The 22,094-nt window shown below is 37.4% G+C and overlaps 1 protein-coding gene across 1 annotated transcript in view; it reads left to right on the top strand.

Annotated features, from left to right (window-relative positions):
- The window catches only part of CDC123 (cell division cycle 123), a 43,888-nt gene that overhangs the window by 4,388 nt on the left and 17,406 nt on the right, over positions 1 to 22,094 (top strand). Inside the window, exons 3-7 of the mRNA XM_012660909.1 lie at positions 2,078 to 2,135; positions 2,410 to 2,442; positions 7,760 to 7,855; positions 9,889 to 9,995; positions 22,027 to 22,075. Of these exons, the coding sequence (XP_012516363.1) occupies positions 2,078 to 2,135; positions 2,410 to 2,442; positions 7,760 to 7,855; positions 9,889 to 9,995; positions 22,027 to 22,075 (343 nt within the window). The remainder of the gene's footprint in view (positions 1 to 2,077; positions 2,136 to 2,409; positions 2,443 to 7,759; positions 7,856 to 9,888; positions 9,996 to 22,026; positions 22,076 to 22,094) is intronic.

The raw sequence follows: 22,094 nt of genomic DNA, 5'->3' as shown, positions 1-22,094 counted from the left end.
TTTTCACTGGCCGGATGTTTGCACAGCCTCTGATTTAGGCAAGCACTGTATTAAATACTGTTAATCATTGCTGTGCCTGTATCTTATAGCAAAGCACTAATCACATAGGAACTCTGCCCTTTTGGAGTAGACAGTTCAGCTTCATATTTTGTGAGCATCAGTTTGGTGTAGTGCTGGTTCTTGAGTCAGATTGCCTAGTTTTAAATCATATCCTCACTATTTTCTAGCTCTCTTCCTCAGTTTCCTTGTCTATAAATGGGGCAAATGACAGTATAGCATTTACCTTGCAGGGTTGTTGTGAGAATGTGAGACCTCCTAGTGGGTTCAACTAAGGTGGTGACAACAGAAGGGAAAAAGTGAATGGATTTGAGATGATTTGGAGCTTGCACCTTCAGAACTTCGTGATGGAGAGGGAAGTGTCAACAATTCCTCTCAGATTTCTGATTGAACAACTAGATGAATGAAGATGTCATTAGCTCAGGTTGAGAAAAGCAACGTTTATTGAGATTTCAAGAGTAGTGATTTTAGATTGGGTTACTTTTATAGATAAAAACTTGAAAATTATAGGTATAATTAAAATGAGGTACATTTACAAGAAAATGCATAGATCTTACATGTACAGTTTGACAAATCTTGATAAACATATTACATGTATTTTACCACTGCTCCATTCCCCAGAAAGTTTTTCTCTTATTCCTTTCTTAGCCTGGTTTTTGGTCAGTTCTAGAATTTCATATAAATAAATCATGTAATATGTATTCTTTTGTGTCTGTGTGAATGGAAAAAATACAAACTTTTTCCTCTGCTCTCACGCCACAAGAATAAACACAGAAGACTGCTGTGACCAAATGTATGGGGATTTTCCCGCACCAACGAGCAAGCAATCAGTTCTTTAGCGGATGCCAGGTGGATGTCCTCCAATCCGATTCTCATGCCGTCCACCTGGTGATAGCACTAGATCACACAGGTGGAGGGCTGAGTCCCCAAGACTGCCCCCCAATTTCAACGCCAGTCACAGGCCCCAGGTTGTTTTGCCCATGTTTTTGATCGACCAGCTATAAATCGGGGCCCCCTCTTTGGGTTTGCTGAATTTGCTAGAACAACTCTCAGAACTCAGGGAAATACTTACTTAGGTTTACCGGTGTATTATAAAGGATGTTATGAAAGATACAGATGAGGAGATGTGTAGGGTGAGTTACGGAGGAAGGGGGGCAGAGCTTCCATGCCCTCCCCGGGCACACCACTCTCCAGGAACCTCCATGTGTTCAGCTGTCCAGAAGCTCTTTGTACTCTGTTCTCTTGGTCCTTTTATAGAGACTTCATTGGGTAGGCATGATTGACAACTGTGTAGAAATGTGATTGGACAAAAACCAGTATGAGCTAATACTAATAGACTGAATGGGGAAACCCAGCAAAGCTGTCTATTTCAGATTCTTCTTGGCTTGTCTGTGTAGCATTCCTTCCTCCCAGATTTGGGACAAGACTCCTCCTGAAATGGGGGTCTTATGACCTACCATCTGATGAGGATGTATTTTTAGTTTCTGTGGCCTGCCTTGGGGAGAAAGAGCAAGTCAAAAGAGCACAGGAGAAGGTCAGAGAGAGATTCTGTTTGCCAAAGCCTGCTTCTAACACCTGAGCACCCCAGTGTTACAGCAAAAGACTGTATCATGGGCTGTGGGCACAAACTGTGGGTGAAAAAATACATATATATATATCATAATTTCACAGTCTGGCTCCTTTAATTCAGTATAATGCTTTTGGGATTCAACTATGTTATCATTCCATTTTGTTGCTGAATGGTAGTTTTCAAACATGTCTTTTTAAACTCACTTTTGGGGTTTATATATGTAGGTTTGGATGTGTAACCATCTTAATATATTCCTTATTATCCTAACAAGGAATTTTTTGCTTCACTGAATTTAGATGGTAAGAGTTAGTTGAATGAGTTTGTGTATATGGTTCTCCAGTCTAAGGCTGTCTGTGTGGGTTTGTAAAAAAATATACTCAGTACACCTGAAATTATGACTACATGGTACCAAAGTCTTTTTCTTGCTTAATTTTTGTTTATGTATTTTAGGGAAGATCCACCAACACGCTCTCAGCCAGACAGTGATGATGAAGCAGAAGAAATACAGGTTGGTACAAAATAAAATAACCTGTTCTGTAGACTGTTGTAATTTAAATGATCTCTAAAATGGTTCTGACATTTAGATCTTACCTTACATTTGATAAAGTGAGAAATTACTCTCACTTTGAGAAAATCTCACTTTGACATATTTTTCTGTATACTGTATGTTCAGGAAAAGATGTCTCCTGTTTATGTATCATTTTTAGATGGCTCACTGCTTTTTGGAAGCCCCGTGCAGTACTTAAGTGTAATATTTTGTTTCTGTCCTCTTTTCCACGCAGTGGTCTGATGATGAGAACACAGCCACGCTTACGGTAAGAGATTCACGCTGTCACATGAGGGTTAGCGTCAAGGTTTAAATGCGTACCTTTTGAATTTCCCATGTACTCACTATTTCAAGGATCTTTTTCTCTGTGGGCTGTTATTTATTATTTTAACTTGAATTATTGCTTAACAGATAAATATGATTTGCTCTCTTTTTCCCTTTGATTACAAAGGAAATATTTTAAGTTCGTATTTGATGCTTTGACTTATTTCTGTTAAGCTCTGTGAGAAGGAATCAAGCCTAATGTTAAACTCTTTGGTTCCCAGATCTGTGGAACCTAAATTAAAGTGAAAATCTATATTTACTAATACAAGGATATTTAAATGACTTGAAAATTAGTCTCTTTCAAGCAAGAATAGAGAAGTATGTGGCTTTAACCAATGTTTTATATATAAAAATGTAGAAGTTGATCAAGTATATTATAGTCTTCCAAGATAAGATTGCTGTTGTGAAATTTAACTTAAAAATTTTTTTAATAAAGATTGTTAAAGGAATAATTGAAACCAAAAAATGTACTTCTAAAAATAGATAAATGAAACTCCTTATACTTTGAGTTAAAAGAGAAATGTTTTTGTAAAATTCCCTACAAGTAAATATAAAGGCAGAAAAAAAGGAAACTAGTTTTAGGGAAGGGTATATTCTAATACAGCTCAAAATACAAAGCTATTTCTCTTTATTTTAATGAAAGAGTTGGAGTTTCCAGGGTACAACAAAAAAAAGTGGAGACGCCCCAAACTGCCGTATTTCTTTAGGCGTAAAAAGTGAAACATGGCAACAAATGCAGACGGGGAAAGTTTGCATGTTTTGTTTACTCTGGATGCCGTGCAGACCCCTCTCCTTTTATGGGAATTCAGTTCAATGTAAATGTTACTTATCTGCCATATTCAGGGCACTATACTAGGTTCTGTGAAATGAACAAAGATGAATATGATTTGATTCCTGCCATTAGGGAGTTTGTGAACCGTGGGTAGAGGCGGCACAGGTAGGGGGTAGATGGCAGTGCTGTCAGAACAGAGAGAGCATTTACAGCTGCGGGCACTGGAAATGCCTGAAGGGGTAAGCGATATTTGACCCGGACCTTAAAAGTGGTAAGGATTATCAGTATCAACTCTTGATTTTAAATATATGTGGATGGACAGATACAGAAATTAATAACATAAAGATGTGTATGTATTTACCAAACTGTTCGCTAAGGTTTGACATGTGACATGGTAGCAGTGAGCACTCCTAGTGCCCTGATCTTGGTTTCTAAATATCATTCTCCATTAAAAGGAATCAAGTTCATGGAGAAATTCAGGACTGGAGTTAGAAAATGTGTGCCTCCTGCTAGAAGGACGTACAGGAGGGACACATCACCTGACACAACTGCATAGCCTGGATCTGATCGTGAGGAAACATGAAACAGACTCAACATTTTTGGAAATTAGGTGGAGTAGCTGCCGTGTACCCTTCAAAACTGTCAAGATCATAAATGATAAGAGAGAGGAACTGTTGCAGATTAAAGGAGATTAAAGAGACGTGACAGCTAGATGCAGTGCATGATTGTAGACTGGATGCCTGGACAAGATAAAAAGTTTTGATTTTTCTTTTGCTATAAAAGACATTGTTAGGATAATTGGCAAACTTCGAATAAGATCTATAAATTAACTAATAGATATGGTATCCGTGTTAGTTCCCTGGTTTTGATAATTTTACTGTGTTATGTAAGAGAATGTTAAATCAGCTTTTTAGGGACGACACACTGAAGTATTTAGGGATACAGGGGCACGATGACTGCAAATTACTCTATATGAAAAATGTGTTTTATGTATATGTAAATAGACACGCATGCATAGATATGAAGAGAGGAAGGTTGGGGGAGAGTTATAAAGCAAATGTGGTAAAACGGGAAAATCTGGGTGAAAAGTATGTAGAAATTCTTGATATTCTTTTTATGTTTCTGGAATTATTTAAAAATAAAAAGTTAATAATTTCAAAAAGTGGGTTTCACTGGGTGGAACTAAATCGAGTTGGCAGGGGAATATTCATAGTAGAACCCTCTTAGTGGAGGCGAGATGTGAGCCAGGACTGGGGTGGGAAAATCCAAAGTATTGGTGAATGGAAAATGGGCCATTAGTACATGTGCAAAAGCAGTTCATTAAAAATGAAAAAAAAAAAAATACAACTGAGATGGATAAATTTCAAAAACGCAATGGTGAATTTTAAAAAGTAAGTTGCTAAAAGTAAGCATAGTATGTGACAGCATTTATGTTAAATTTTTTGAGTGCCATATTTTATGCATGGGTACAGATCACGGGTAAAATCACGAATATAGAAGAATACTCCCCAATTTTGCAATAGCACCTGCCTGTGGGGAGAGAAGGAAGGATTAGGGAGGAGAACAAGGACAGAGGAGCCTCATTTCTACCTCATTTTTTTTCCCCTTAATAAATGTAAAAGTCTGGATCACATATGCCAAATCGTTGACTTTTTGGATCTATGAACATAGGTATGTGTTTTTTGTACATTTAAGACATTTCATAATTCTAAAAAAAATTAACAAAAAAGACACTTACCCTTTCTGGATGAGTGTAGTACAGGGTGCTATGGTAGGTGAGGTTGGAAGGATGGAGAAGTGAGAGGTGAGTCTAGATCACAGAGTCCGTGGAAATCACATTAGAAGTGTAGATTCTATGCTACTTACAATGGGAACTTTTCCCAGACAGCTGAGGTGTTATGCATATTTTAAATTGGCTAGTTGAGCTATGAGCTTAAAACTAAAAAGATACATTAGTTAAATCTGTTTATAAATAATTTTCAGAAAACGGTAAAATCATGACTCCCATATAGATATAAAACTGTTTAATGCATCTTGAAGATTTATTTAACTCATGTGGGAACCAGACAGATGTTAGAACTGGTTCAAAAGAGAATCCCAAGACAAGACAAAAATTTATAGATCAGGAATATTGAAATGGCCATATAAATGAGGCAAAACCGGTTTTATCTCCCTCCGTTATGAAATGTCCCTCCAGGGCAGGAGAGCAAACAATCCCTCTTCAGGCAAGATAGCAGTTGCAGGTCCACAAGGATTAGTTCATATTGCTATCATTTACCTACAATTTACCGAGCTGTAAAATAGCTCAGAGACCTTGCTAGAATGAGATAATCTGGAAGGGTGTGCTATATGTGGGCAATACATGGTCTTCCAAATGAAAACTATGCATAAACTTTTTATAATTTAAATTTGTTTCAGGCTCTTTATGCCAGGATTTCCTAAAGTTGAATAATTTTGAGGATTTGAGGGAACCAATACAGGCTGGACACAAGGCAGGAGGATTGCCTGAGGCCAGGAGTTGGTGAGACCAGTCTGGGCAACATTACAAGACCCTGTCTCCACAAAAAATTTTAAAAATTAGCCAGGTATGGTGGCACACACTCGTAGTCCACCTACTCAGGAGGCTGAAGTGGGAGGATCGCTTGATCCCAGGCATTCGAGGTTACAGTGAGCTATGATGGTGCCACTACACTCCAGCCTGGGCAACAGAGTGAGACCCTGTCTCTAAAACAAACAAATAAACAAATGCAATACTTAAGTATAAAGCTATCCTTAGATATCAAGTTTTATGGGATAGGACAATTAAATTGTTTTGTCTTTGAAGGTTGAATCCCTTCATGTTGTAAAATTTGTGTAACAGCTGTTTGTTTACAGGAAATACTGCCAGTGCAGATCTTAGATGAGTGGTGTTTATGGGTGAGCTCTAGGGAGCCAGCTCAGCAGCTTCAGGTGATGATGGGGAAATTATTGGCTTAACATAAATTGTAATTCCTTTTGAGTGGGAGAGGTGAATGGAAAATAAAATCTCTTAATGCTATTATTCATTTTGAAAGCCTCTCTAAATTATTCTAATTTAATTTCATGAATCTAAGCTGAAGAAGGAGTATAATGGGAGGCAGATACAGTGGCAGCCTATCAGATAACTAAAAGACTCTGTTGTTAACCAGTCTAGAGGTCAGACTTATCTGTGCCAAAGAGAAGGGTAGCCTAAGTGGGCCTTAAGCTCTCTTTTTTACTCCCTAGGCTTTTGCTTTCTAGTTTGGGGGATATATTACCATTTTTTGAAACTTACTCTTTGGTCTGTTTCCCAGAATCTTGGCAAAGTTTTTTCTCTCTCGGGGATCCACATAAACTCTAGATTTAATTTTGGAATGCGTAGTCTAATTAATTCTAGACCTAGTCTCACTTTTTTTCCCCTATGGAAGAAATTGTTCACTGGATTTTTTCAGCACTTGCAGTTGCCCGTTAGGGGGCAGCGGTCCCCTTTATAGGGGATAGTGGGAACGAATGACTGGGGAGAATCTGTTAGTTTTCCGTATTTCGGTCTCTCCTCAAGACTCCATTTCCACCTCTCTTACTTTTCTTTTTCTCTCGCTTTTATCCATGAGCTCCTTTACTAGTGACCTAAAGCTCGAGGCAGGGCATAATGGCATCAAGCTTAAGTTCCTTTTAACAGCACTATTTCTATTTACTTCTTAGTTGATTTGAACATGTAGAATATTTCAATCACCTGCTTGTATAAAACATGCATCTTTAAATCAACCAAGGAGAGAACATTTTAATTTCACTAAGGTCCTATTTTTGAAACTTGTCTAAGCCCGGCATGGTGGCGCACACCTGTAGTCCCAGCTACTCAGCAGGCTGAGGCAGGAGGATCACTTAAGCTCAGGAGTTCCAGTCCAGTCTGGGCAACATAGCAAAACGCCATCTCTAAAAACAAAAACAAACCAAAAACCAACAAAAAAACAACTTGTCTGAAAATACTAGTATTTAAATACAGTTACCACATCAGCTATTTTTCATTCTCACAAAGCCTTCTGGGGATACTGTATGTCCAAGACATTTCCTGCAAATAGAAAGGCTTCTGGCCCCTTAAGTGGGGGTGTTAATTCTAATAACTGGAGTATGTGGACAGGTGATATTCTACCTGTCTATTTTCATTTGATAAATACTGGTTTTATGTAGGTGTGCAGAGAATTATTCATTCCTTCCTCGCATCTCCAGATGCCTAGTGACATCTGTCTTTTTAGTTTTGTGGGTTTGATTGCTTTGGAAAATGCCATTTGAGCAGCTGGTTATTTTATTTCTCTTTCTGGTGAATGTACTTGATCACTGATTTTATTTAACTCGGTTCAAAAATTCTGGTGGTAATTTGTATTCTAAATTCTGTTTTTATACCCCAAGCTATAACCTTGGCATTTTGATCTTGTTTTCCATAGTTACTGTGATGATATTGACGTGCCCAAATATTTCTTCTTTCTCTCTGTAGGCACCAGAATTTCCTGAGTTCACCACTAAAGTCCAGGAAGCTATCAATTCCCTGGGGGGCAGTGTCTTTCCTAAGCTTAACTGGAGTGCCCCAAGGGTAGGAACACATAAGTAAACCTCTTATTGTTTGAATATTCTTTGTTTTGCTATTCATTTCATTTTATATCCACACAGAAGGTCTAATTATATTCCTAATCGTAGGAAAATATACTGTGGAATTTATTATTATTTTCCATCTGTTATTTTATCTTCCTGACTCTGCTATACACTTTCCTGGTCTGTGAAATACTGTATATTCTGCTAAAAGACAGTTTCAACCTCTTGTGTTGCTGATCATGCTAGAATTCTGAGGAAATTTTTACTTTGCCCTTTTCAAAACTTCAGCTGTTTGGTTTAACAGAAAAATTTTTCTCTGTTGAAAAATAATAAAAATAAAAATGTCACAGGCTATATAAATAGAGCAGTTTGAGAAATCAACTGATATTTTCTTAAATTGTGTTTTATTATTTTAACATTGCATTGACAAGATTTTTGTAAAAGTTAAGGCCTGTGGGAAAAAGTCTCTTTTTTAAAAATCCAATAGAAAACAATTTTATGTCAGCAAAACTCATTTAGAGGAATCAAAGACTTATTTGCATCTTCAAAAATCATCTCGTGTGCCTTTCTTTTATATTCTAAACTGAACAATAACTTTTTTAAAAGTAATTATACTGTACATGTACAGATTTTGAAATTTCAGATTTGGAAGCTTGCTACAAAAATTAACTGGTCCTGACACCTATTTTATTTCACCAATTCCTGCTCCCCAGAGGCAACCACTTTAAAATATTTCAGTACCTTCTTTTGTTATTTACCTCTGTTTCTTTATTTTTCAGGATAGGTATTTATTATTGACTTCCCACTCTGAAACAGAAAGATTCAGCTGTCTTTTATATCCTATCCCCTCTTCTTTCTATTACACTATCCTTGTCATAGCTAGCAAATTTTGATTAGATCAGTATTTGGCATTTCCACTTACTATGATTATGCAAACACTGTGTACACGTCTGGATTACGTATGTTTTCTCATGTAACATTTTGTTTTCCCTGGAGTTAATGAGTGTCTTGTTGGTTCAGCTGCATGGTTGGCCATGTACATGTTGTTTCAGGGGAATTAAATGTGTATGTTCAATATACTGTCTTCAGAAGTTCATCATCATTTTCGTTGGGAGAAATTATAAAGAAGTTACTGAGCTCATTCGTAGTTCCTTACAGTCAACTTTTCATCTATATATGAGCCATATTTTTAATCATTCCATACTACTGAACTGGGTTGAGGCTTTTCACTGAAGATGGGTAGATTATTTGTGGTTGTAAATTATGCATTTGTTCATTAATTTATTTATTGAGTACTTATTATGTGCCAGTATTTTGCTTCCACGTGCTGTGGGTAACTGGATAGGTTTTTGCAACCATTATTTTGCTCATATTATATTACTGCCCTGTGTCTGAACTGTCTGTAGTAGAGGTGTGTTTTTTAAATGACTTAACTCAGTCATTTTTAATCATGTTCCACTAAACTTTATCCCTACCGTGCCTGCCATTCTTCCTTTTTTTGTTCATACGTATGAGATCTTCACCATTTAAAGTTGTGATAGTTCAGAATATCTCACTTCCTTCTCACCCAGATTTGGTAGACATGCGGCTTGACTGCCCCAACCGTCAAAGTGCAGGTATTTGGCTGTCACTCCCCAGAAACAGGAAGGAGGGAGGGAAGTGGTCTCTTTTTTCTTAGAGAGTAGCTGGGCAGTCTGTTTCTTGACCACTGTAGTCTTTTAGCTGAAGTGTCAGTGTTTCTGATTCCTTATTGCCCCTTCTTCTGTCATCACTGAGAAAAACATTAGGAGGTGCGTGGGCTGGGGCTGAAACGTTGAGGACCGTGGCATCTCAGTGTTCATAACTGAGTGCCATGCAGTAGTGATGCTCTTCGTTGTTGAGAGATGTAATTTAACATTTGACAGTACTGCTAAAATTTACTTGACTTTCTTAAGCCTTTGAAGTGATATGTGTTATTGATTTTGTTTATAGGCCTGAGCATTCATAGCAACTAACGTGGAATATGTAGTAAATCGCACGTGCTTTATTCTTTAGGATGCATACTGGATAGCAATGAATAGTTCCCTGAAGTGTAAAACCCTCAGCGACATCTTTCTACTTTTCAAGAGTTCTGATTTCATCACTCGTGACTTCACTCAGCCGTAAGTATCTCTTGTTCTCTCTCATCAGTGGTTTCAGTACCTGCACAAATTTTTCTATAGGTGAAATTTCATTGGTTTTAGTACAATTATAAACTGCCATCCCAAATAACAAAGCTATTTCATGTTGCCAAAATGACCTATTAAATCAAACCTTTCTTTTCCTTTATAGTAAATAAGTCCCTAAATATCAAGGGTTTTCTGTATCTCTATCCCTTCAACATTTTAGTAATTTTTTTCCTGGTATAAAACTGATATATGTTTATCATAGAAAGACAAAATAAGGGACTATAACTAAGCAAAAACAGGACATATATAAGCACCCATGATCTCACCACAATTGGTTCTATATACTTCTAGCATTCTATGCAAATGTATGATAAAATATACCTGTCTCTACCTATATACAGATTTTTTTTTAATTTTTTTATTTTTATAATTCTCGTTTTCTTTTTTTTTTTTTACCCAGGTTTTCCACATTGGTATATACAGATTTTTTTTTTTTAAGGGAGATCCTATAGTTCATATTGCTTAGTCAGCAATATATTGCATATATAGCGACATCTTTGCATGTCATTAAATACTTAAATTCTTCATTCTTTTTCATTACCTTAATGGCATGCCCCTGGATAGCATAGTTTAACCAATCCTCTTTTCTTCTATAGTCCTGCAGTCCTTGAATTAAATCTTCGTGCGCTTCCCTAATTTTTTCCTTAGGATAAGTTTCTAGAAGTGGGATCGCTGTGTTTCCTTCCTTTTTCCAGTCAGTCGATAGCTGAAGAGCTTGCTGTGCTGTCTGCATTGCGGGCGGACAGAACACCTGCACTGCTGAGCTGTCGGGCTTCTTTTGTTCTGTCATCAAATAGCAGTTGTTCTTCTTGGCTTCTCCTCTTACTTCATCTTAAACAGACCAGTTATCTTAGTTAAACTCATCTTTAAACAGGCCTCTAAAATAAAGCATATCATAAAATCTAGAAGCTAAGGAGGAGAATGGGGTGCAGATACTGTATACGCATACCGTTTGCTCCCTGTCCATCCAGTCGAATCTGCCCTGCCAGTTCACCCCGTTTCAGCTCACATCCTTTTTTGAAGTGGAGTGTGGCATGGATAAATAAGTTCACTGCGTGACGGTGGTGCTTCAGCTCTGTAGTTTCTGAGCTCTGCAGCTTGGACGTATTGTTTTAGTATTGTATTAATTAAAGGAAAGGAGTTAAATAACAATCACTGAATGTGATTGTATTGCATGTTTATTATAAAGAGGATTTTACCTGTGTTGGTATTTCTGGTTCTAAGGAAAGAAGTACGTATTGTTTTGACAGTAGTTGACAACCCTCTGTGGTTGTGTGAGCACAAGTGTTATTGGTAGGGTATTGGTAGCCCTCATTTCATAATAGCAGTAACGCAGTAGTATTTTCATTCTAGGAGCTACCTCTGATCAGAAGAAAGTCATGCCTTTTTTTACATTGTAAAGCTTTTTGACATCTAATGCTTTAAGAGGCCTTGAAATATATTACGTTAAAAATACTCTCTACCTGTTAATTCATCTGATATGGACATTTATGTACCTTTAGTGTTAGTTGCAGTAAGAGTGTGAGGACACCTTTGCCTTTCCAAAACTTAACTATAAATCACTTTTAACTCTGAGGCCGATGGTTTTTAAATTAGCTTTGCAATTTAACAATCCGCTACCTCCTCTTAGCCCACCCCTCCCGTATTGTCTTAATTTAACCGATATTCCAGTGGATGGTAGAAATACCAATAGGTTTTTTGCATTTTGTACTTTTTGACTTTTGCTTGGAAGTTAACAAAGCAAGTGAGTTTGAGTATTGGACTTCAAAGTATTTACCCACAGAATGCCATGCTTCTCCTAGTATAAATAATTGGGCGTTGGCAGGAGCTAATACCGAGCACTGAGCTTTCAGGCTTTTAGCTGGCACCACTAATGTGTCACCCTTTTCTAGAAATATTTGTTGGTAGTCAGTTGCATAGCAATTAATAAGTCAGTTGCATAACAGTGTTGCCAATCACATAAAAATTATTTATTGCTGGAACTCATTAAAGATGAATGTTTGTCACAAAGGCCTTGTGAACGAGCTCTTAAAAAGATATAAGACTATATAATTCATTAGAGTGGACAGGATCATATCAGTGATCCTTTCCTTCTATAGGTTAGAAAATTGAGGCCTAAATCTGTTCAGTAATTTGCTCAAGGTCCTACAGTAGAACCAAAACCCGAATATAATTTTAATAACATCATTCTACAAATTCTTTGTACTTTCACTTAATAAGGTTATAGATTCTTTCTTTTCAGAATGCTTCCAATTAACATAATGTATAATAGAATAAAATATCATTGAGTATCACATAATTATATAAAATTATATAGCATAAATATGAGATTAAGTTGTTCATACTATTTTGAGGCTTGACTGGACTAAAGAAACAAGTATGTTATAGTCAGGATTTCAAGTTAACAGAAGGTGAACTGAAAATAGCTTACATACATGGGGTTTAAAAAATATATTATTTAACAAGGAGTCTGGAGATTGGGTATTTTTAGGGTTAATCCAACAGCTCGCCAAGGTTGCCAGGAACCCATGCTCTCTCATTCTTTCACATCTGCCATTCTTGGTTTATTGGCTTGGTCTTTGGGTTTATCACCTAATGGTTAAAAGATTGCTGCCACAGTTCTGAGTATCTGCCACATGAAGACTTGACAATATCTGAACCAAAAATAGGAGAGGTGGGTATATTTCCTCTCATTCTTTTCTGTATGTGAACGAGTAAAGCATGCCTGCAGGCTTCCCAGGAGACTTCCTCTCAGCCCTCACTGGTCACACAAACAGTTGCCCAGCCTAATCCAGCAGTTGGCAGAGGGAACAGAATTGCCATGATTGGTTTAGACCGGGGGTTCTCAACATAAGCATGCCTCAGGGCCATCTGGAGAGTTTGACAGCACACAGACTGCTGGGCTCCACCCAAGGGTTTCTGATTCAGTAGGCCTGGAATGGGGCCCAAGCCTGTCCTTTCTAACCTGTTCCCAGGGGATACGTTGATACTGCTGGCCAGGGCCATACCTTGCGTACCACTTAGATTAATCAACACATGCATCCCTGGGATTAGGGAGGGTGTCAGGGAGCACAAGTGCTTCCAGTGTCTATATAATCCAAGTTCTGTTAGCCAGGTTGAAGGTTCCAGATGGCTAGAGGGTAGACAACCAGTAGTGTCTGCCATAGCTGTGAGTTGCTATATGATATTACATACTGGTTTTATTTTTCCTATTCCTCAAATGGTTACTTTAGACTAGAAGCTTTAAAAGGTAGATGTTGATATATGACACACATAATGTCATCCGTCTGCATTATATTTGCTGACTGAATTATTTGCCCAGGTATAAATATATTATGTGATTAAACTTGCTGAATCACAAGGCCACTTTCATTAATTATTTTATTGATGAAGTATCACTTCAGTTGGCCAACTAAGCAAGAAAAAAAATTTGATATTCATCTGGCATTTAGAAGAAAAAGCTGAGTGAGCAAAAAACATTCATTGTTTCTCTGAGGGGCTCATGACTAAGGAGAAATAGATTTGACTAGAGATCATAGAATTTCACATGTCTTAGCAGTTTAAACTCAGCTATGTTCAACATAAATTTTAGATGTTTTTTTCTTAAGACTATTACAAAACTATTTATTCTGAAATTCAGCAGCAAACAATTTCAGGAGTAAAATTTTGTGCATTAGGGACCTAACAGAACCTTGTACTTTGTGATTTTTTTTTAAAAGCCGTTTTATTTAAATGACAAATTTTTTTTTGCTTTTTGCTTTAGATTGTTTTAATTTTAGATGGTATGTCTTATCTCATTTTGAAGAAAAATTCTATGAAACTTGTAATGAACACACCCAGTCTGCCTTAATTCAGTATTTTACTTTTATCTTTCCTTTTCTACCACCAGTGACAATCTAAAAAAACAGACTCTGTGTACTGAAACTCTTATTTTGCTTTCTAAACTAGAAAAGCTAGAGCACCCAAACTTTCGTGCTTAATTTTTCCCTGGCTTTAAATTTTTCTGTTCTGTTTCTGCCCATGATTTAAAATGTTTTCATATAATTAGGGTTTTTTTTACTGTGAGGGGCAATGTTGTAACTTTCCCACTTTCTTTTTTTTTTTTTTTTTTAAGAAGCAGGGTCTTATTCTGTTACCCAGGCTAGAGTGCAGTGACGCAACCATAGCCCACTGTAACCTCAAATTCCTGAGCTCAAATGACCCTCCGGCCTCAGCCTCCTGAGGAGCTAGGACTATAGGCATGCACCACCATGCTTCGCTAATTTTTTATTTATATTTTGTAGAGACAGGTCACACTATGTTGCCCAGGCTGGTCTTGAACACCTGGCCTCAAGTGATCCTCCCACCTCAACCTCCCAACATGCTGGGATTATAGGTGTGAGCCACTGCTCCCTGCCACCTTCCCACTTTTGAGAAAAGCTTACCAGTAAGGATTGTGCCCTAGTAAATACCTGGTAACCCTGAGGGCAGTAGGTATTATTTCTAATACCTAATGCCATTTTGGAACACTAATGACTTTATTTTCTGCCACTTATAAAGCTTTAATGATGAAATTTTCTCATTACTTTTAAAATGATGAAATTGTGGTCCCAGTCAATGGATTTAGGTAACACCTAAATTGTCCAGAGTACATTCACAGAGAATGTTCTCTAGGTAATACAGTGATTCTCCTTCCTCACTCCTGCCATGTTGACTGGCCCAAATTAGCAAGTTCACACCATTTGAGTAGGTAATATTGTAAATCACATCACCAGTACTGGGATCCCCCTTGCCCCCAACAAACACGATCATCTTCAACTTAAGTGTTTTCCACTGGAGTAGCCTTTGTTTCCACCTCTATCCAGCTTTTTCTTGTACAATATATTAATCATAACACAACCCATCATAGTACACATACAGTTACATGCCATATACCCATGTCTCAGACAATGATGGACCACGATACACTGACAGTGGTCTCATACGGTTGTAATACTGTATTTTTACTGTACCTTGTTTATGTTTAGATAGATACTTACCACTGTGTTACAGTTGCCTGCAGTATTCAGTACAGTAACGTGCTGTCAGGTTTGTAGCTTAGGAGCCATAGGCTGTACCATATAGCCTAGGTGTGTAGTAGGCTACCATCTAAGTTTGTGTAAGTGAATTCTGCGGTGTTCACAGAACAACACAATTGCCTAATGACACATTTTTCAGAACATAGCCCTGTCGTTAAGCTATGCATAACTGTACATGTATCCTTTCTCATCTTTCCCCTCTTTCTTTGCATTAATAACATAGCATAGGAGACATTGCGCCTTATCTTCCATATTCTACGCCTCTTTCCCTGATTGTCCGAGCTGCCCTAGTCCCACATTCTCAAACATGCATCCTCATCACTGAATGTGTTAACGTTTGACCTCTTTCAATGTGTGAGACATTTGGAACAGAATGATAGAAACCATGTCTTGATTACATTTCTTACGACATCCGCAGAAAAAAGAACGTCAGTCTCAAGACATGTTTAGGGCATAATAAATATGCCTATTTATATAATAGTAAGACTGTTTGGCTGGCAGGAACCTCAGTCTTAATTTAAGTTGAGGGAATGATTTGGGTAGAAATAAAAGGAAGAAAAAGACAACACTCCTATTAGTCATCAGTACTAGCTAAGCGTAGTTCTTTAGTTTTGGATTACCATCATGTTTTCTTTTTCTTTTTCTTTCTTTTTTTTTTTTTTTTTAAAGAGATAGGGGATCTCACTCTGTCACCCAGGCTGGAGCTCAGTAGTGTGTGATCATTGTCTTTTTTCTTTTCCTTTTTGTTTTTCATTTTTCTTTCCTTTTTTAAAATTTGGATTTAGAACATCATCAAAATTTCTGTTAACTGGCTAATTTCAAAGTGTATTAAAAATATGCTGCCATAGTTTTATAGTAGCTCTCATCACAACAGACCTTTGGGATTTCGCTCTTTTTTTCCTTCAAAATAGAATCTTTACTCTTATTATATCTGAGAATTCTTTTAGTTTGTAATTTATGTTGTAGATTATGTAACATTTATTATTTAATAACATTCGTGTTTATTTTAGAGTTTTCATTGCTAGCTAGAGGAACTATAATTATTCTACCAAGAATTATGAGCTTAGAATTCAACATAGGAGCCTCCTTTCAAACTAGACTGTAAATTAATGACTTTGATATAATACCACTTTCTGTTGGTACCTTGTTGAAAATTTCAACTAAAGAAATCTTCCAAATTAGTATAAAATACTAATCCAGGAAAAAATTTTAGGAGTTTTTGTTTTTAAACATACCTACCTCCTCAGGAATGTAAATGGGATCCAAATGTTCACACACAACGTTCTTTTCAGTGTTTCGGCTGAGCTCCTGAAAATGGAATTGTTGACCTTTAGATCCAGTCTTAGCTAGAGGGCTCAGCGCTTTCCTCTCTTTCCAGGGAGGATACTTGGCCATCTGGTTAATCATCTTAATAAGAAAAAGCCTTGTACAGTAAGCTCCTATACCACATATGTTCTTACTCCTATCCTCTGAAACTAGTCAAGTTTCTAAAATAAGCGTTAAAGCAATCAACATTTAAAAATAATGTTAGAGGATGGTAGAATGCAAATGTGTATTAAAGTGTATGCCTGTTTTAAAGTAGCAATATGAGGATTAATCAAAGGTTGAAATCAATGTTTGCAGTAATGTAGAAGCATTTTTAAAAATTAGATAAAGACCCTGAAATTGCTTCTTTTGGTTTTCCTTTAATATTTTTAAAACAGGTAAGTATAGAACCTTAATCTACCTTGTTCTTTATGAAATAAAACCTTACTAAAAAACTAGCCTCATTATCAGATTTACAAAAAATACAAGTACCCACATGGTTAAAAGCACATTTCAAAAATTAAAGTGATAGTAGTTCTGTTACAATACTAACCATTAAGGAAATGCTGTATTATTTTTTTTATTCTAATTTCTTTGCTATTTCTCTCCTTCTGTCTGCCTTGTATCTTTTTTTATTTTTTTGTTTGTTTGTTTCTCTAAATCTTTAAGAAGTGGCCATATCTCCCTTGTATCTTTTAGTTACATTTAAACTGAGAAAAGATAGGCAACCAGTTCAGTTTTATCATGATAATTAGCTTGGTTGGAAGCTAAAATATTAACTTTTAAAGTAAACTTGAATAGTTTCTTATAAAGCAATACATGTACACTTTGTACTTTTATGTATTTTTTAATTCCTCAAAATTAAAAGTCAATATAAAAGTACTGTATATTCAATATGATAAATGTAATGTTAGAAATACTACAGATAAACAATGGAAGAAATTAATTGTCACTTCTTGGGGGGGAGCATTGTTAACATGGTACTTACCATTGTGTTGTTTTGTCATGTATTTATCAGTTTATTTTAAAAAGTGAGATTGTTCTGTATATGGTTTTGTGACTTGTGCTTATTATTTTAAAAGTATACTGTATTGTAAATACTTTTCTCTCTTATGAAAAATTCTTTTACCACACAGTTTTTTATCTTTCATAATACTATCTGGATTTTTAATACATTTTTCACTTAGAATTTAAAAAGGAGTTGAGGAAAGGTGTTTTAAGGATAAAATGTTCATAAAAGAATTTTTTAAATAATTAGCATTTTTACTAATTAAAATATTGAGGCTATTAGGGTAGGAAAAAAAGGCTAGGGCGTCTTTTGAAAAGAAGAACATTTTACTATGTAGAACTATTTTTTTGTTTTGTTTTTAAGACAGAGTCTCACTCTGTCACCCCAGCTAGTGCGGTGGTGTCAGCATAGCTCACAGAAACCTCAAACTCAAGCAATCCTTCTGCCTCAGCCTCCCAGAGTGCTAGGATTACAGGCCCAAGCCACTGCGCTCGGCCTATGCATAACTATTAAAAGAGATGATCATCTTGATCATATTTCTTCAGATCCATCTTATGTAGCCCCAGATTCAAGAGGTTTCATGCAAAGTGGCTACCTGCCAGTGGTTGACAACCTGCCAAATCCTGCAGTGACCTTAGTGGGTTTAGATGAGCCTGACTGACTTTTCTAGCTGAAGCTGCTGCTCTGAAGGCCAGGCTTGAGGTCCCAGCTGCTCCAATTTGATGCTTCTTCCTCCCTTTTCCTGTTTCTTCCCTTCCCCAAGAATGGCACAGAGCCATTGACCAGGCCTCTCGCTGGCTGACATGCGCTCCTGGCCCTCTTCCCAAGAACCTCTTGCTGGTTTTGAGCTGAGGCTACTCCTCAGCACCACCTTTTCCAAAACATAGCCGTCTGGTCCCCATCTCACCCTTTGGATTGGAATCTCTGGGGATGTATTTTGAAAAATCGACCCATCTCATTGTAGCCCTACACTTTCATTTTCAAATCTGTGTTCTAGAAGCTCTAATATACCCTGAGCTTCGGTATGCAACAAGTGATTAACCAAAAACAAAGAAAGAGGGAAAAGAAGGCCTGACAAGTTGTGTACAAATTTGATCGAATAAAGAACTTTAGAAATTGCCTAATTCCCTCTACCATTTACTGTCATTTACTGCCACTGCAACTAAAATCCAGCCAGAGAAGTTTAATTGACTTCTAAGATCATAAAATGCTAGTACAGAGCCCAAGATCCTGATTTTGATTTTTATGTCTAGTCCACTGTTTTCTTATATTCATTGGAATATTTCCTTTTTTCCTTTATGTGGATTATCTAATCCAGAATATTTCGTTTGTCTCTATACTGGCTGTGAGTCCAAACATAATTTTCTTAAATGATAGAAAATGTTTAATGGACAGCTCCAAAAACATGCTTAATGCTTATCAGTCTGCTGATCCTTAGGGGGAAAGGATGGTTTATTTAAGGGTAAAAATAATTATGTTAATTTTTATTAACCTGACAGTTCACAATCTCAATTTTGATTAACATAAAACAACCTATGGGATTAATTTTTATTAGGAAAAAAGTTAAATATATTGAAAGCTAGCTTACTAATTTTAGATATAACTCCTTAGGGTAACATACCTTTAAATTAGTTTGATTTGAAGCAAGGGATTTTTGCTTTCCAGAGAAAAATGAGGTCTTAAAATAGCACCAGTGTGTGCTTGAATGTATAAAAACAGAAGTTTTACACATTGTTATTTTGGAAAATCCATCTTATATTATGGAAATTCGATTTGGTTAGTGGTAGCTATTTTTTTTAACAGTGATACTGCTTGAGCCTGGAGTCCTGCCAGTATTCGTGCTGTTTTTCTGTTTTGTTTTAACTTAATCTGAGAGCTTTAATAACAGCTCTAGGACCTCCATCCTTGAGAGAAGTGGTACAGCATGGAGTTTAATGCACTCTCTTGCCCACTTACCTGTTACCTCCTCTTCCTGAGCCTTGGTATCCTCATACAATAAATATGGATGATGATATTAATATTAAATGATAGCCCTTTCTCATAGGATTATTGTAAGGATTAAATGAGATGGCAAACGTAAAATGTTTCATGCAGTGCCTGGCATATGATAGGTAAGTGTTCAGTAAGTACAGCCTACTAATATAGAGAAAACCCACTGGCTTTTAAAAAAACACCTTATGTTTACCTTCCTTTGCAATGCAGATTTTATCAGTCAGTGCATAATTATCAGTGGTAATAGAAGTTCTGTTTTCTCAGGATTTCAGCCAATCAAGTAAACTAAAATTGTTACTGTTTGTAGTATAAATCATAAATGATTGCAGAGAATTCCAACTTAATTGTATATTCAGGGAAATTAAAAAGCTTTTCAAACTCAGTTTTGCTTGCAAATGGCTTAAGACATCTTTAAAAGTTTTTTGTTGTTTGTATGTTTTTTTAAAAATGTCTCTCGACTGCAAGTCGTATATATTTATGTATTACAAGTTATACACCATTTACATAAGCCAACTCACTTCCTTTCCTTTTCTCTCCCGTATCATCACACCCTCTCTGCTGATGCATGTCATTCTTAAAGACTAAAAAACGAAAGCTAAAGACGGCCACCTAAATGTTACCTTTTGTTTCTGCTGTCCTCTCTCTCTCCCACATTTCCTAGTCAGGCTGCTCTGAAGTGTATATTTTGTTTTCTCACCTCCCATTCAATCCTCGGTTCTCTGCAATCTAGTTTCCACCTGTGTAGGAATACTTTCTCTAAAATTGCCCTGGCAGAAGTCACCGGATCCAGGGGACCTTCTTGGTCTTACTTTACAGTACCATTGAGTCAGTTCACCATTTGCTTGTTGAAACCCTCTTCCCTTAACATTCAGGATGCCACCTTCTCATCCCTCTCCTCCGTCTAGGATTTTAGCCGCCTTCTCCAGCTCCTTTGCCTCCGCTCACTCTTTAATTGTTGGTGTTCCCCAGGATTCTGTCATCTGCCTGAGGTGATCACTTCCGCTTCTTGACTTTAGCTCTTAAACCCGTATGATTATTGCTTCCACAGAATTGTCTTCATCTCCTTCCGCTCTTTTGAGTTTCCTTACTTCCAGGTGCTTATCAGACATCGCTGTGTGGTTCTCACGATTGTCTCCAGTTCTGCACGCCCACATACAGCACTCTCCCGGCTTTCCTCACCCCATGTCGCCTGCTTTCCCTCCTGTCTCGTAATGCCTGGTGAATGGCAGTGCTGCCAGCCTCTAGCTAGTCCTGCAGCCAGACACCCCAGAGTCACCCTGGCCTCTTCCTCCCTGCTCCCTCCTTTTCAGTCAGTCACCGAGTTATACTGACTCTGCCTCCTAACTGTCTTTGTACTGTGCTGCTCCTCTTTTTCTCTACGCCCATTGCCTCGGTTGGACCCTCCTTTCTCACTGAGACTGTTGCAACAAGCTTCCGACTAGTCTCCCTGCCTCCCAAGTTGCCACCCTTTCCCCAAACTATCCAGTACCACTGAGCCATAGTGATATGCTTAAAGCCTGAATGTGATGATCTCTCTCACATATTTAGAAACTTTATAGCTCCCCACTGTGTATATAATAAAGTTCAACCTGCTTAGGTAGGCAAACAAGGCCTTTCTGGTTACTTGTACTTCTCATTGTCCAAGATTTCTATCTTACTCCGTCTTGAGACAGTTTCCCCCTTGCATCCCACACTCCGTCAGTACTAATCTCCTGTCATTCTTTGAATACTGCGTACATTTCTCACGTGCCCTCCCTACCTTGGCACGTTTCCCTTTGCCTTAAATGTGGACCCCTTCTTGACTACCACCTCCCCTCCCTCCCACACACTGCAGACAGCTGATCAGTCCATCCTTTATGCTGTCAGAGGATTTTATTTTTATTTTCCCCAGTGTTTTGAAATTCTTTGCCTACTTGTTAGCTTTCTCCACCAGACTGACCTCCTAAAGGACAAAGGAGTTTGTGTCATTGTAGCATTCCCAGTGCCTAGCCCAGTCTTGGGTATGGGTAGGCATTTAATAAATGAAATGAAATATTGTTCATGAAACTGAGGATTTTTAGAGGAGGAAGCAATATACTTGATGGAGGGCTGAATAGTTCAATCAAATATTTTTTAAAATGTCACATGGGAGGAGGATTAGATTAGCCTCGCGTGGCTTTAGACGGCAGGATTAGTGTTAAGGGAGAGGCAGACTGCTGGCCTAGCCGGAAGGTGTGCACGGTGAGAATGGGTGAGGTGGCAGTGCCTTCCTGCCGCCAATGGGAATCTGCACTTGACAGTTAAGTCCTGCCTTGGGTGCTAAATGTGGGCTTTTCTGGGATTAGATTTTTGCCTTTCAACAGAAAAATGCAGATTATGCGATCTCTAAGATTATAATAGCCCACAACATTGTTTTGAGGATTAAATGAGATAATATCTCAGGGCGCCTAGGCTAATGCATAGCATCGAATAATGCTTAATAAATGTGCATCGCATTTGCACTAGTCTCCTCTTTCTGGATGCTTTTAGTAAAACATTACTCGCATGTTAATTGTAAGGAATATGTGTGCATAAACTGACACCAGTGGAAAAAAAGATTCAGTTGCCTTTTTTCTCTCTAAAGATTTATTCATTGTACTGATGATTCTCCAGATCCTTGTATGGAATATGAGGTAAGAAACTTTTATTTTC

The sequence above is a fragment of the Propithecus coquereli genome, unplaced genomic scaffold (genome assembly GCF_000956105.1).
Source record: "Propithecus coquereli isolate 6110/MARCELLA unplaced genomic scaffold, Pcoq_1.0 Scaffold69, whole genome shotgun sequence".
Taxonomy (NCBI): Eukaryota; Metazoa; Chordata; class Mammalia; order Primates; family Indriidae; genus Propithecus; species Propithecus coquereli.
Note: the sequence above shows the minus strand (reverse complement) of the source record. Positions and strands in the feature narration are given on the sequence as shown.